The sequence below is a fragment of the Sardina pilchardus genome, chromosome 5 (assembly GCF_963854185.1).
Source record: "Sardina pilchardus chromosome 5, fSarPil1.1, whole genome shotgun sequence".
In the NCBI taxonomy this organism is placed as follows: Eukaryota; Metazoa; Chordata; class Actinopteri; order Clupeiformes; family Clupeidae; genus Sardina; species Sardina pilchardus.
In genome coordinates, this window is record NC_084998.1 from 29,363,185 (window position 1) to 29,380,368 (window position 17,184).

Consider the following 17,184-nt stretch of genomic DNA (forward strand, 5'->3'; position numbering starts at 1 on the left):
GTGGCTTAAGGATAGGATGGTGAATATCCTTGAGTGGCAAAGTCAGAGCCCTGACTTAAATCCTATAGAAAATATGTGGATTGACTTGAAGAGAGCAGTCCATCGCCATTCCCTACAGAATTTGACTAAATTTTAACAATTCTGCACGGAAAATTGGGCAAATATTCCCCTGTCTAGGTGTGCAAAGCTATAATAGAGACATATCCAAACAGATTGATGGCTGTAATGAAAGCAAAAGGAAGCTTGACAAAGTATTAAGTCAGGGGTATGATGACTTTTCCAACCCTGTTATTCTAGTTTTTAATTTTTTATTAATTTTCAGAACTGTTGACTTTTTTTTCATTATTTTGATGTTGTACAGCTACATTTGTAAATAAAACTGGAAAAGATTTTTTTTTTAAATGGGTTTTGATTTCAGGCTGTAAGACAAAAAAAAGTAACTATTTCAAAAGGGTATGATAACTTTCTATAGGCACTGTATATTAGTGTGAATGTGAACTGATGTACTGTAGATTAGTGTGAATGTGAACTGATGTACTGTAGATTAGTGTGAATGTGAACTGATGTACTGTAGATTGGTGTGAATGGGAACTGATGTAGATTAGTGTGAATGTGAACTGATGTAGATTAGTGTGATCTGATGTAGATTAGTGTGCATGTGAACTGATGTATATTAGTGTGAATGTGAATTTATGTATATTGGTGTGAAAGTGAAATGCTGTAGATTAGTGTGAATTGATGTAGAGAAGTGTGAATGGGAAGATATAGTTTTGTGAGAGTTGAAGTTGACAGATATTTGCAGCATATACTCTAATCCGAAGTGATCCAGACTCCCTGTAGCGGGATGAATGCACATCATGAAATCAGGTAATATCATACTTTAAAGGGATAGTTCGGGTTTTAAGACACGAAGTTATATGGGTTCCCTGTCAGCAACATTGTGCATCAGCACTGACTTACCCCCCGACAGCGTCCTGTGAGCCGAGATCCAGCCGGTTTTTGATCGTTTTTGATGCCGGACTATTTTCTTCAGCAGGTTTCTGGGGTCACGAAAGTAAAGTGTTTTTCTTCTCAAAACCATATGCGTTCAACAGAGTGATATATTTGCACCACAAAAACGTTGTCCAGCTGTCAGTAGCGCGCAGTGATAGGAATCACGAAAAATAAGTAAGTGATAACGAGGTTTGAATTTTTCCTGGACAACGTTTTTGTGGTGCAAATATATCACTCTTTTGAACGCATATGGTTTTGAGAAGAAAAACACTTTACTTTCGTGACCCCAGAAACTTGCCGGACTACTTTCTTCAGCATCAAAAACCGGCTGGATCTCGGCTCACAGGACGCTGTTGCGGGGTAAGTCAGTGCTGATGCACAACGTTGCTGACGGGGAACCCATATAACTTCGTGTCTTAAAACGCGAACTATCCCTTTAAGTATTTTAAAGTGGTAAGGCCGATATTCGCCAAGTCACATTGACGGACGGATCTCTGGTCTGCTGGAGAACGATCTAACTGAGGAAGCCAAGAAGGAGTAGAGGAACCGAGAACTAGAGAGAGAGAGAGAGAGAGAGAGAAAAGGCTTATTTTACAAAAATGGTTGTGGTTCCGTTTAAGCTGAAGGAGCTGTTCTTCTCCTTGTTCCGCTGGCCTGTTCCTCAACTGTGTGGGTCCCGGAGGAAAGAATCAACACTGGGGAACCTGCTGAAACCAGAGATGGACATAGTTTCTCATCTGGAGGATGTTCCTTTGTTCCTTTGTTCCTATGTTCCGCTGTTCTGCTGTTCCTCTGACAAAATGATGTGCAAGCCTATTGTGTGGACTGTGGAGCATTCGAGGAACTAAACACAAACCCATGTTAGAGTTAGGATCTGCTCTCTACTCTGGGAGCATGTTCACGAGCCCCCATGTTCATGCCCCCAGTGTAGCACTGCAGCTGTCTGGCAGCTCTAGCTGTTAGCTGCAGCAACTCGAGTTAGGTAGGACCGATTGTTTTTGTTTGGGGTTTTTTTGTACCACAGGACTCGGTGACCATGAAAAACAGAGATCTATGGGAAAAGTCGCCATAATTCTCCTTCAAGGAAGAGGGAGGAAAGCCCCATGCTGTTTACTAAATGTGGACACGGCTCGGGACGCTCTGCTGTGGAATTCTAAACGTGTTGGATCAGGATGGAAGTAGGATTTAGTGTGGAAATAGGAAAGCACAGTAAGGTGTGACGTTGATATGTCGTAAGTAAGTAATTGGCAGATTAAAAATCAGGTTGTAATGTAATTCCGTGGAAAGAGATTTCACTGGAGATGTTAGTCATGGGAGTTAAGGTATAGAGATCCTCTTCACACGCCAGCAGGTGGCACTGTTCCTACCACCTGATAATAACTAATAATGCTACTTAAAGGACAAGTATACGAATAGCTCATGCAAGACTTTCCCTGCTTCTGTTTCCACAGTAAGTGAAACCAATGTCCATCACGTTGGGATGAAGTACACTTTACTTTTTAAAATACTGTAACGTCATATTTTAGTTTGCGTAAGGTCGGCTGTAGTGCGCTCTGTAAAAACTCTTTTGAAAAGCGCATGACTCTCCAGACTGCAAGAACAAATATTAAGTAGGCTAAAAGTATTTTTTTCTTCTTTCTTTCAATTGGAACGATTCCAACAGAAATGTGAATATGACACCACTGCTAAATCACGATTCAAGATGATCTTGATTTCTGCAAGCTGAGCACCAAATAAATCCCGATAGTTCGTGTAGTAAGGAGTACGTCACTGTCTGGTGTTAAATACTGCAACACATCATGGTACTTGCGTGGTCTCCAGACAGACGACTTGACAGCCACACATTTCAAACCCTTCTGCAGGAAATCAAGAGCGGCCCTACCTAAGTGATGGCTGGACCAACGCATAGCGCAAGGCGCGCCAGGGATGGGGTGAGGGATACATATCATTTGCGTTGATTTAGCCCTTACTAAATAAGGAGGGACGATGCTCAGATCTGCCGGACCGCTGATAGTTGAGCATGGGATAGACGTGCTTCCTAATGGCGGGGAGAAATGTGTCGGGTTTAACGCTGTCATCTGATAGAATATGGCGAGGTGAGGCTATGTTCTGGAATTTGCAGGGCATCCCTGCGCCGCGTTATATGATCGGCAATAGTTATATGTGTTGGAGTTTGGTATTCAGAAGGATGTATCAAACTGTCGGCCACTGGGTTTAATTTCCATGTGTTTGGTCGGTGGATGGAAGCAAGTAAACATAGGCTATGCAAAAGCCTCCAGGTTGGCAGTCAACGCGCGCTAGTGTTACTTACAGAGCTCAGAGAAACTCGGTTTTCGGTTTTAGGCCACATCAAGAAAAGGGGAACATGTACAACCCAGTTAATCACAGCGCAGTAGGCAATGCATTCTGTTGATCCATTTTAAATTAATATTCAGTAATTACGTTATGTTGACATGCATTAAACTTGGAAAACTCTTCTAAAGCGTTGTCTGTTTTTGAAATAGGTCACTGACGTCTTTTTCCCCCTCTTGCATCCTCTGCTTTAATCGACGTCTGAACATGTTCTGCGTTTGTTGGCTAAGATGAGGATTCCCCACTTCACTGCCCACACTAAGTAGTGTCCTTACGCTTGAGTCGGAGGCTGTAAGCTAGAGGAAATGTTGAGAACTTCAGTGCACACTCTCCAGACTCCTCCGCCAACTGGTGAAGTGGATCATTATGCGTCCTTGAAAGATCATAAACACAGGACGTATTGTTTTCTTATCCTTAGTGATTTGAATGTCAAATACCATATATCAGTTTTTGAAAATGTTTGACTTAACTTGCAGGATATTTTGCCGTTAAGTCTGTGAAAGGGTCTTTGACAAAAGCACACAAAGCGAACAGCCCACTTCAAATATTTACCGACAATAAAACGGCAATATGAACTTTGGCCCGTGGGTCACGTTCCGAGCAGTCTTCTGCAGATTGGCAACATCTAGTCGAGGCCGTGTCTGTTTTTCTTAGAAATCCCTGGGAGCTTTGAATTCATTTTATTAGCCTGTGAAATTGCTGTCCTGACACACTACATTGTAATTGTCTCAACATGTACATGGGGACACCGACTGACTTTTGGAGAACTTTGCTTTATGATAACGAAACAAATCACCAGGAATATGTATTAATAATCTATGAGCATTATTATTATTATTATTATTCGGCCATTATTATTATTATTATTATTATTATTATTATTATTATTGTTACTATTATTGTTATTATTGTTATTATTATTATTATTATTATTATTATTAAAGTAGTAGTAGTAGTACTATTGTAGTATTACTGTTTTACACTTTATTCTGCAAAACAGAAAAACATATGTATTTTGCTTAACTTCCTTGCTTATCCTTAAATACAAAAAAGATAACCTGTCCTTTCCCGTTCTCTGATTTGACTTTGAAGGCAGTGTTATAGGACTTGTTCCTGATGTGACAGTAATTACGCCAATAGCCTACTGTTCAAAAATAGTGTAGGCCTACTAATAAATAGCTAGATTTATGAAATACTTTATCATAGCATAGCCTGCCAACGGGGATTAAACAGAAAGGTCAAAAGAGATTGCCTCCTCTAAGAACGCGGGCGGAAATGTCAGAGGCTATCGGCTGCAATAGGTGAGAAGGGCCAAGTATATAAAAAGTTGAAGTGCCGCAGGGCACTGCCCTTAATCTGCCCTTAATATCGCCTAATGACTGTTTGACTGATATGAGCTTTGTGGGCCAGAGGAAGCTAGATAACTTGTCGATTGTTGGAGTTTGAGTTAGATAAGTCGTTTTGTTATTTCCCTTAACATAAGCATACACCGATTCCTTGTATGGCTTAATTTGTCTAGATCACGCCAGTGCCGTGCACACGTTGGGGTGTTTGCACGTACACATAGTTCGCGTGTGTGTGTCTCTGCAACAAAAACTGACGAAGAAGTAGAGCAGATGGTATGTGGCCCTGGTCGGCGCTTGTGTGTGTGTGTGTGTGTGTGTGTGTGTGTGTGTGTGTGTGTGTGTGTGTGTGTGTGTGTGTGTGTGTGTGTGTGTGTGTGTGTGTGTGTGTGTGCGCGCGCGCTCGTGTACATATGTGGTTTATGATTGAGAGACTGGCGCAGACAAAAAGAGACCGTAGGCATATATAAATCCTGGTGCCACACGAGACCTCTCCCATGGTAAGTGCTAGCTAGATGCGTTCCTTTGGCAGCTGTCGTTGCAGCCTATGGCCCGACTCACAGCAAACCGCAACAACTCAGCTGCAGAGTCGAGAGTCCACACACACACACACACACACACACACACAACCAAAAGTGGCAACTGCTGTGTGACGGGGTGCATAGCCTACTCCAAAGAAAGGGATAGAATTACTCTTAATGAATCTCGTCCTTGCATATTTCGCCCATCTTGTCGCTACATATTTCGAAGCCACAAGAAATCATTTTAATTGTATCGTGCTGGAGTTTGTTATGCTTGGAGGGATAGCAGCATCAATTAGCGGTCAATGCCGTGAACTGGTTCCTGAGTAACAGAGCCTGCACTCTGCATATCGCACGATGTAGCCTATACAAATCTTACATATTTATTGATTATTACAGTTTTAATCTTAATAGTCCGAAAATATAGCTACTTTTCATTTTTCATATTTTATAAATAGCCTACGAGTTCCAACACTGCGTGGTCTTAATAGGTCTTGCTTTTATAGCCAACCTAAACTAGCCTATTACTTTGAAGAAATATAAACATGGAAAATAAGCCTTAACGCCTTCTGCCGTACTTTATTCAAACATGTTACCATAAACACTTGAGTATGTTTCAATCACCTTTAGTTACAGTATAAAGGACGTGCTTGGTTCTGGTTTTACAAATATTATAGTGTCAATTTACAAAAGACTTTGCACTCAAGATAAGCATGCAATTTATCTACGGAAGCAAATAAACAACAACTGCAACGACAAGTACAACAGCATTGTGAACAATAACATCAACAACAACGGAAAAAATCCAGAAGACCAAGCAGGTAAAAATATTGTGAACCATAGGCCTACCGTTTGCCTACAGAACAACTGCCAATAACGCCGAACTGTTGCACCCTTTCTAGGCCAGGACAACACATGAGCAATTTACACAGGCTTCATCTACCGTCGCTCCAACTCCGAAAAAAGTAAGTCTCCTATTCGACAATTTGTTTCCAACAAAAAAAGATTTAAATACGATAATTTTTTTTATCTTCAACTTGAGCAACCAATGCTCAGAAGTTCTTTTGTTTAATATAGTATGTACAAAGTTGCAATGTAACACGTCTTCACTTTGAAATCCAAATTATGGATATTTAAATTGATGTGCAAGTTCATTTGGTAAACACATACAACCCGCATAATCCATCTGAAAGAAAAGAAACGACTGCAACGAATCCAGTTTAGTTGTCTTTTCGCCCAACGCGCAGGTGCTGGTCTCCGAGGTTATTTTTTTTAGGGACGTTTAATTTGTCAGCTGTTATATTGACACGCGTTGAGGCTGGACCCTGGACTCTGCAGTCCACTGTATCCAAACGTCGGGTGCTGTTTGGACTTGAGTCTCAGGGTCGCGAGACTGGAGTTGCACGTGTCCCGGTAGACACTATACGGGGAGGCCTGGGGGCCGTACGGACAGGTGGATGACGTCATGGCCGAATTGATGGAGGAGCCCCCGATGCCGTTAAGGTTGCTGATGTTGTTGAGTCCGGCCGCGGACATGCCCGGTACACCTGAGTGGCCCATACCGGACGCCATAGTCATGGACGAGATGGAGTTGGGGGCCGAGAACATGGACTGGGAGGTAAGCGGACTCATGGAGTTGAAGAAGGTGAAGTTCTTGGTTGAGAGCGGCGCCGGCGCCAGGCCTTTGTTCGTCCAGTTGTTGTAGGTGTAGGCCGGGTACATGTCGTCGTACGGCTGCATCAGGCCGCTGAACTGCGGCAGGTAGCTGTTCTTACACAGGTCCATCTGCTGGTTCCGCTCCCGCTTTCGCCACTTAGCCCTGCGGTTTTTGAACCACACCTGGGAAAAGGAAATTAATGATTTACTTTTGTTATTATTGTCATCACTATTGTTACTATTATTTTTATTATTATTATTATTATTATCAGCATCATCATCATCATCATCTCTATTATTAATAATAATAGGCTACTATCACTACTATTATATCTTATTGGTTTATCTGAACAATGCACCAGGTGAAATGTTGAATAATCTTGTCATTAGGCCTGCTGGTTGACTAATACAAAAAGTCCTTCTATGTGTAAATGTCATTGGCAGGTTGTTAATTGAGTACTCTATTGTAAATTCGAGTAGATGTGGATGTAGAGAGCGCGTTTGGTGCAGTTGGGGTCGGTTAGTGTAAAGAAACCCTTTTTAAGGGTACAGTGACATTTTATTAGTACTATTATGAGTTATTTTAGACAACGCGTGTAGTCTATTTATAGGATAGTCGAGTGGTCCTACATGGTTGCTTTGACGAATTGTCCACAAGGACTTTAGGGATATGACGCCATATGCTTTGAACAGGGTCAGCTATATTTAGCAACCCTCTCCTCTCCTCTCTGTGTGCGCAGGCTGTCCGTAATTTCATGCGCACTCTCGTGCAGTGCCCGTGCACGAGAGAGATAACGTTAAGTGGAGAGTGTGATAATCACCGAATTCATAAAACATTCACTGACTTCTGCTGTGTGATGATATGCAAGCGAAGATGTAGGCTAGTCCGTTATTTCTTTCTTTCACTATTTTTTATTTTTTTTTATTTTACTTAAACTCGATTTTCTTTCTTTCCTGTTTGAGGCCTTCCATCACATTTCTAAATTTCTTTTTATTTTGTTTTCACATCAGTCATACACTGCATCAAAACAAATTATTTTATGACAAAACTGAATAACATAGGCTATATGTCAGTATAGCCGCGGGTTCAGACAGGTAGGCCTAGTCCATGGTAAAAGGCATAGCCCTCAATGATCAAATACTTAAAGACTGATCGGCATAATTCAATAAGTAAATAGCCTACACTGTAATTCCTAGACCTGCCTTCGGGTTCCAACAGTGCAGTCCGTTTGAATGTCTGGCCATTAAGCCGTGCCATTCATCGCTTAGGCTTAAGGTGATAAGCCAAGATAAAGTTATGAATTTAAAATGATTCAGCGAACTAATCTTGGCAACTAATGATTTTTAAGGAAATTATTTTGAAAAGAACCTACAAAAATAATGCATTTGTGTAGGCTACCTAAATAATGGTTGGAAGCTTTTTAGAAATTAGTTAAAACGGCGTAGAGGACCATGAGTAAACCTAATAATCTATCTTTAAAAAATATTGAAAATATATATATATATTTCTGGACATTCATATTGTCGAATATTTGTGATATGTGATTATCTTGTTTGATGATAATAATTTGTGAATTTATCTATGGATTTTATTCCATAAGAAATATGTCAGGCCTAGGCTACTTACTAACTAAGCAACTGTTATTCCAAAATATGGAATTGTAAAAAATACAGGAATTGAATGCAAAAAGTAAGACAGTCACACAACTGGATGTTCGCACAAAATAGGCGATTCTCGATAGATTAAAAAACAGCACTGCATTAGGCCTACGCCTTCAGCGCTTGCTGAGATAACAACCAAGTCCACCCCTGCCATCTATAATTAGCGCAGAAAAATATTTGGATTATCCAAAATCCCAGACTTCAAAAATGATTAAAAAAAATACAAAAATAAACCGTTTCAAACAGAGAGAAATGGCTAATATCTAAATGTTTTCTTACTCGCACTCGTGCCTCCGTGAGGTTTGTCCACACTGCGATCTCCTCCCTCGTGCTCATGTCCGGGTAGCGGTTCCGCTGGAAGGTGGCCTCGAGCTCCTGCAGCTGCTGGCTCGTGAAGTGCGTGCGCTGCCGCCGCTGCTTCTTCTTCTTCGGATCGTCCGCCTGCCCGTCATCGCTCCGGTGCTCAGCGCTCCGCTCTTTTTCTGTTAAAACCGGCAAGAGGCGATTATTTTTACGGAGCATTTCTTTGCGTTTTGAAGTTTCAAAACGAAGGTGTTGGAAACAAGCAGTTAGAAGGCCTATACTTTGCATCGCATCAACATGGCGGGTTGGTTTTCGATTAACATAATATTTTCTTTAACCCGGTTGTGGCCGCTATTAAAAAAAAACGAATGTGTTGAAAACAACACACTGTGTTGTCCCTATCTAGACAGAGATGTGTTAAAAAAAACAAGTTGTTTTATTTTCGACACATAATGTGTAACAAATCAGAAAAGCATTGTATTGTAAACAACACAAACTGTGTTGTCCCTATCTGGGATGTGTTGTTTTCAACAAATTCATTGTAAGAGTGTAGAACCGACAGACAGAGAGGCCTACAAATACAACTTCAAATGAATGTGTTGGCCTACAAATACAACTGCATATGAACGTGTTGGCCTGCAAATACAACTGAATATGAATGTGTTGGCCTATCAACTGCTCCGAGAACATTGCAAGGGTTTTTGGACAGGCCTTTTTGGTGATTTTACTCTAACTTGGCAACAGCGAGAGCCCCTGGGGTGTGTACCATGCCCTAAATCTGATACCTTAAGTAGCCCATAGGCCACATCTGGGCCTCTTCACGTCCTGGGAAGAGACGAATACATCGTCTAGCTGACATGCAGGTTTTAAAGGTGCTTCTGGACTGTGTATCTCCAGTGCGCCAGCCTAGCTGAAGCTTTCATCTGACTGCAGCTAGCCTCGCTGAGAACATTAGGCTACAAAAGCGCAGCTGTCGGTGAAACGGCACAACGAAAAACATTTCATTTAGGACATTGAAGTTAGCTCCCTGTGTGTGTGTGTGTGTGTGTGTGTGTGTGTGTGTGTGTGTGTGTGTGTGTGTGTGTGTGTGTGTGTGTGTGTGTGTGTGTGTGTGTGTGTGTGTGTGTGTGTGTGCGTGTGCGTGCGTGCGTGCGTGCGCGCGCGCGCTCACGTAACATTTGGAGCACATTAAATAGCTTATCCCTCATCACAAACACATGTAGGCCTCTGCCTACCCTGGAGTTTCATGAAACAATCTCATAAAACAGCCCATCCTTAATCGCCGAGGAAATGCAAATAAGATACCGACTTTCAACTATTGAAAACCTACGCAAAAAAAGCGAGCCTTTGGATTTACAACTTTAGATTTGTTTTACAAAGTGCCGATCGTAACATTGACATACCAGATAAAAAATAAGTTTGTCTTGGAACTATTCCACATCAGGACAAAAACACAGCCGTAAAGTGCACGCCCGATTGCAGCAAGTTTGAACACAGAGATCCAGCTCCGGTGAGGCGGTGAGCAGGCCGCGACGTGTAGTCAGATTAAAGGTGCATTAGTGACGGGGAGGTTGCTGCCAGTGGGAGAGAGAGAGGGAGAGAGAGACGCTGGAGTAGCCGAGTGTGTGTGTACCGAGTGTGTATGTGTGTGTGTGTGTGTGTGTGTGTGTACCTGCGATCTCTGCATCCGACGATTCGCAGCTCGAGTTCTCTATCGCTTCCCGCGTGCTGGTCGTTCTCGGCAAGTGAAATGTAGAGGCCATGTCGCGCGGTCTCACTGGCTCGGCGATTCGGTCCAAATTCATCCCACCTTGGAACAAAAAAAATGATTAAAAGCGTCAAACTATTTCATTCCCTCGAGTCTGTGGCAGCCTCTTCGCATCTAGTCAAACAATCCACTCGACAGCTGTCTCCATCGCGCGATATATAAATACAAAAATCAACAGTGGTGTCCCAGGTAGGCTGGTTGCCACGAGCCGACGAGAAAAGGACAGACACGAGCGCTTTCGGTTGTCCGTTGGAGTTGTGTGTGGATGGAGGCCGCTCGCGCAGCTGAGCCGAGCTCGAGGTTCCTCCTCCCCTGCTCTCCTCCCCGTCTCACGTGGGTCCCTCCCACTGCGCACGGGTGCCATCCCCGGACCCCCGGAGTCCGCGGGGGAGCACGTAAGGCGAGCGCGCTCCAGGCAAGATTGAAAAGCTGGCAAGAAAAAGGGCCCGTTTTTTCTCCAGATCTCTGTGAGCTGGAGAAGAGCAGTCGGCAGCTCTTATAGGCACTACACACACTGTAGGCTGCCTCTTCAATACGGGCTCAACAAAGCAAACATAACCCAGGCCCACAGTTGAGTTTCAAAAGAACTACAAACGCCAACGAGAAGAGGGACAAGAACAACACCAGATGCGCATTCTCCAGTGTGGACATGTTTTGCGGTTACGCGTATTTAATTAATGCAAAATATTGCACACATATTTCATGTGGGTACAAATATAGCAAATAACTATTTTTTAATGAAACATGGTGCAGTCATTCTCCAATCACTGTATGAAAGGGTGCTAAGATATACACGTCACCATATCACATCACACATATGCAACAGTCCCTCCTTAATCATCATAATATTTATCTTAAACGGCCTTACAAGATCCATAACTGACAATCAAACCATACCATAGCCTGTCATACATCACCAATTCTAATAGGATATTTAATCGCATTCAATAACAATACATATAATACAATACTAGACTGATAATAATACAGCATATTCAAATCAGAATGTGATATAATGTTATTACTTTTAAATTATTATTACTGACATTATAATGTTCTAACCTCTATTAGCAGTTAGTCTACTTTGCATTGCATCAACATGGCGGGTATGGTTGGTTTTCGATTAACATAATATTTTCTTTAGCCCGGTTTGTGGCCGCTACCTCAGTCACAGAAGGTGTTGCGTGGCGGCGCCTGCTGGTGAGTGCGCCACGGAAGGGTCCTCCTCAGAGGAACTACTGATTCCGGATCACAGGCACGGACCCACCGGAATTATAATTATAATGAGTGTATTTACAGTTTTATCGGTCGTATTCGTTGATGTCAGCATGTAGTGGAATTGTCAACAGATATTATTTGATCTAGGCCTAATTACATTTCAGAGAAAATCGAACACGCTTCCATACATTTTGCACAGACCGTTTTTATTTGCTTTTGTGTGTGTAAAAATGTGCTGGTTTGAAAAAGAGAAACGCACGGAAATATTCCCACTACTCCTTTCTCTCTGCTCCATAACCCGCTGCGGGCCGTTAGGTAGGTTAATCCATTCCTCTGTGTGGGACATTCGATCGAGTAAAAAAGCCTATTCAGAAATGTAACCACCACACAACTGTTGATGCTGTCATGGGATAAAGTCGATGACACCAGAGAACGCCTCATCCCGGAGTCACAGGCTTGAGATCAGCTGATAATGATGTTACATGAGCCGCTCATGTCGTCGGCGATATTAATCACGCGCTATGTGGAGCAGCGTTCGCGCTCTTTTCATAAAAACACGGGAGAATGCTGTTCAGGTGAGACGGGGCTCGTCAGCTTTCATAAAAACACAGGAGAATGGTGTTCAGGTGAGACGGGGCTCGTCACCTTCCGGTGTCAGCGGCGCCAGATCAGCGCTCATCAGCTCGCTCGTGACAGCGGCGTTTGACATAAGAGCTCGTCTGGCGGGAAGCCTTCCTCTAGGGCCTGTTTTAAGGGCGTTTGTGCGCCCTCTTGACTATCACTTAGTTCCCATTCATTTGTTTCGGATGCCTTCCCAGTGTAATGCAATATTATTTCGGAGTCTCTTCTCCAACACAATGGGGAGGACGCACGCAATTCTCACATATTCCGTCATGCCTTCCAACACGGGGATTATTTGCCATGGAAAATGAGTGATCTCTCAAGGTCTGGGAAGCACAGTTGTCGTTGAAAAACGTATAGGGCCCAAAATGCGCGCATAGAGCAGAGGAAAGCAGCTCAGTTTAAATGTTGCATTTGTAAGTTAAACGTGGTCTGAGCCTGCAGCCTGCAGAAAGACTATTCAATTTCACATGCTGTCGAGTTGCCGCTGAAATACTTGCTCGGTTAATAATAATAGAAAAGAAAATTGATAAATGAAATCAAAATTCCACTGACCATTTGCAATGGACTCATCTGAAGGTTTTTGTTTTTTTTCTGGACTAATTTGTAAGATATTAACTACTTAAAATAATCAATTGGGCTTTCTTGGTGCTGCAGACGTGGTGGTGCATTAGAGTTTCCTGCTGATTTAGCTGGACAATGGTTTAATTTCCATCCTTAGTAGAAGCACGTTCCACTAAACCAGTGCACAGAAAGCTACGGAGGAGTGCTGCCATGAGACGGACTACTAGCTTCAAACATGATCCCCTACTCTGCCAACACATGGTTTGGACTGTTTAAAGCATATAGCCAAGCAAGAGCGAGGGAGTGCAGTACTCCTCCAAACCCTCAAACGGTTACACGGCTTTGGCCTCTTCCGGTAAGGCACGCGGTGCGGCTACAGAAGTGGACTCATTAGCGGACGAGGACGGCGTGTGCACAAGTCACCACTCAGTGACGCAACCAGATGGGTACAAACTTGTTGGACCAAAATGACTCTGCAAATAATCGGAGTTAATTAAGTGACCACGACTTAGGCTACTGGAAGTTCAGGTTCATTCTGAAAGAACAACTTCAGGTGTGTCACAGCGAGTGGTCAGGCCTGTTGAGTGAGCGCGCCTTACCGGACGCCCGTTTCCGTCCAGGGTCCACTGGCCTTGACCACATGGCAGCGGGGAACCGGAGATCCCGGAGACATTGTTAAAAAAAATAAAATAAAAAATAATCCGCTGAAGAGGAGGCGTGACAGAGGAACGGCTAGGGAATATTGATCACAAAGAGAGCGTGAATCAAAATAAACGACGCTCTTCAAAAGCATACAGCGAACAACGAAGGCAGAGAATTACACCTTAACTTTGGCGGTTCACGGAGGTTTTATTTGACAATCTAATCAAACCCTTCTAACTAGCAAAACAAACAGCAGAACAGCCGCACCCCGGAGCCCGGTGCTGGCCCGGGGCCCGAGAGACCATGCTAGGGCCTGCGTGACTGTTGCCTCTCGACGGAGCGGCACGGTGACGGATATGCTTAGATGAGGTGCAGGCTCTGCTGCAAACCGTATTTACATGTGCACAGTGCACGTAGAACGAGACAACATAAAGACTGCGCAAGGTTTGTCTTGTTAAGGGGGATGTATATGCGTGTCTGGTTGGCCGTGTTTTCAGTAGTCGCGTTTGTCCCTCTTCAAAGATAATTGGACGCAGCTTTGTTTGAAAAAACAATGTAGTGTATTCGTGTTGCTTGCGTTTTCATTTCATATATTGTACTGAATTAAATTAGCACTTTCGGGCAAATATCCCATATAGTCAGAGTGAGTAATTGCGTGTTTGTTTTACCCAGGTTTGATTGAGGTGATATTTTGCTTATTTTCTCTGAATTCCAATTTGGCTTTAACTCATATCAGTAGGCCTATTGCAAGCTGGCCATTTCGAATATTCACGTGTATACATTCAGGCTTAATACAATAATTCATATTAGTCTGACTCAACTGACAATTATAATCTAACACTCATCCCTATTCCCGTCCCACATCAATCTTGCTCTGGGTCTTGAACTGACACTATTTACATATTAAAGCAGCTAGGCTGTCATTTGGTGATTTAATGGCAGGGCTCTAGGAGAAGAAGAAGCAAAGCTGAGAGGCAGAGCGGCAGACATGGAGGAGCGATCTGACAGCACAAACACAGGCTGCAGCTTGCTTTTAAGGAGCAATTATGGGATAGAAACGGCGCAATCGGGGGGAAGCGGGATCATCCGCTGCAACAGTCTAGCCCACTGACCGCTGAGGGATTCAACAATAACATTACAGGTGTGTGTGTGTGTGTGTGTGTGTGTGTGTGTGTGTGTGTGTGTGTGTGTGTGTGTGTGTGTGTGTGAGAGAGAGAGAGAAGAGAGAAAGAGAGAGAGGGATTTACCTTGATCGCCGCAAGAGATTACATTCTTGGACAAATTAAGTTCCATTCCAAATACCTGTGGAAAGAGGGGAAACAAACAACAAAACACACGTGTTTATTTATTTTATTGTATTATTTTCTCTTAAAACAAATGAACGACAGCATACAAACTGCTATTAGGTTATATTATTTCCACATTGCAAATAATTACAAATGAATTTAGTGTAGGCTTTTTTTTTAGCAGAATGTAAAGGCTCAAATGTAGTCAGCCTCGTGGGTTTCATGCAGATAAAAGTATTTGTAGGTGAACAGAGCATACAGTAATAATAAATGCATTTAGGTGAACACAGCAGTAATAGTAAATGAATCCCTCTAAAGAAATAAAAACATGAATCCCTCTTTCATTAGGCTAGATATACGCAAGTATGCTAGCTTTGATTTTATTTTACATAATGATAGGAGTTTGGGCACTTAACTGGGTACATAACAAACTTTTAGTTGTTACTGTGTGTGTGTGTGTGTGTGTGTGTGTGTGTGTGTGTGTGTGTGTGTGTGTGTGTGTGTGTGTGTGTGTGTGTGTGTGTGTGTGTGTGTGTGTGTGTGTGTGTGTGTGTGTGTTTGACATGAATGATCAGTGTGCATAAGGTGATCTTAGTGTGATGGATTCCCACCGTCTCTCTCTCTCCTCTGCTGAGGACCCTTCATAAATCATGAGGGCAGTGAGCTGTAGGCTACCCCTACACTTTAGCCGCCTCTAACCCACAAGTACACAAACACACACTAGCACCGAGGACGTGGGCCTACATGTTATTTACGCACTTATGCATGTCTAGAATAGAATCGCTGTGCTTTTCAGATCAAGTGGATAAAAAATCCCGTTTCATATTTCTGTAGTGGATATTAGTAGACATGCATCGATGCGCTCATAAGCGCTTACTTCTCTTCATCTAAACATATGTTGAATGCTATAGTAGCCTACTTTAATATTAGGACTATAATACTAACGCAAATACTAATAATCATAGAAAAAAAAAGACATTCACATCAGGATGTACTGTCTTACTGGTACTGTTCCCTTAAAAACAATAATTAAAAAAAACACACACAAGACATGTTTTATATGTGCAGTTAATTGAGCACATCTTTCTTATGCCGCTTTGCTATTAGAATCTCTTTCAAACCTCAGGAAAGTTATAAAGCGATTCTGATGGACTTATACTGTAAAGAGAGTATCCCAACCTGCTCTCTTCGTGTTAAACTTGAACGAAAATAACCGTTGATGGCAAATAACTCATACACCGACTACCCGATGTATTATTCTTTGTTTTCTGTGTTTAGTTTTTAAACTTGGTGTTTGAGTCCAAATGTTTGACTAGACCGCCGGGACAGGCCCTGTGCTGTCATGCGTTTGCCTCGCCCTGCTTTGACAAAGCCCGCTCCGAGCTTCTTTCGGGAGAGCTGCCGTGACGGACAGCATTGAACACAAATGTCAACACGGGTGGTATACTGACTCATCTGCTAAAGGACCGGAGTTTCCTCGTACTATCTTTGTGTGTGTGTGTGTGTGTGTGTGTGTGTGTGTGTGTGTGTGTGTGTGTGTGTGTGTGTGTGTGTGTGTGTGTGTGTGTGTGTGTGTGTGTGTCCGCACTCGCTTGTAGAGTGCGCCTTAGCTCACAATTGGTTACTTGTTAAGGAAAATGAACACTCCACCGCTGTTTCTACTCATCAGGTATACGCTACTGTATTTTGTAAGCTCTTTATACTTACCCTACATCCGCCTGCGCTATACAGCTCGATATGAAATTATAAAACATGACGCTTGCTGTTGCATACCGGCATAAACGATGTCTGCTCGTTTAATAGTCTATGCGTAATTGCTTATTCCACAATCTTGGCAAGGAATACACGAATACACGCTCACTCACCGGCTGGGTCGGAACGAGGTGATGTCTCCTTTTTCCCCTCTCAAGATTTCTCCATGCAGGTGAAAAATAGATCCAAGTACGCGCACGAGTCCAAAATCTACGCTCTGACGGCCACTCTGTCTCGCACTCGCTTTTCTCCGGGCGTTTTCTCTCGCGCATGAATGACGTCATGGCTGCGAGCGCCACGGTGGGAACTCGATCCAGGATGCGAGGGGGGAATAAGCGCTGGCGAAATAATTGGCCTTCCAGAGCTTTAAGAACTTATAAATAAATAGAGTTGTAGAGAATGGCATCTTCCATAAGGTCAGCTCAACTCAAATTATGCCTTGTCGAAATTTGCGAATGTTTTTCAATGTGCTTGTTTGACCTGGCCGGTCTCTTTTCAGAGCA

At 42.9% G+C, this 17,184-nt stretch overlaps 1 protein-coding gene across 2 annotated transcripts; it reads right to left on the reverse strand.

The window, feature by feature from the left end:
- Window positions 1–5,768: 5,768 nt before the first annotated feature.
- pitx1 (paired-like homeodomain 1) lies at window positions 5,769–16,980 on the reverse strand. Of its 2 annotated transcripts, XM_062537196.1 has the most exons (5): window positions 16,795–16,980; window positions 14,891–14,945; window positions 10,503–10,640; window positions 8,807–9,009; window positions 5,769–7,048 (listed from the first exon to the last, which is right to left on the reverse strand). In XM_062537196.1, the coding sequence occupies exons 1-5, from the start codon at window positions 16,963–16,965 to the stop codon at window positions 6,500–6,502; spliced, it is 1,116 nt and encodes a 371-aa protein (XP_062393180.1). In that variant the 5' UTR covers window positions 16,966–16,980; the 3' UTR covers window positions 5,769–6,499. The 2 variants fall into 2 exon arrangements, with proteins under 2 accessions (XP_062393180.1, XP_062393181.1); XM_062537197.1 differs by lacking the exon at window positions 10,503–10,640.
- Between the last annotated feature and the right edge of the window lie 204 nt (window positions 16,981–17,184).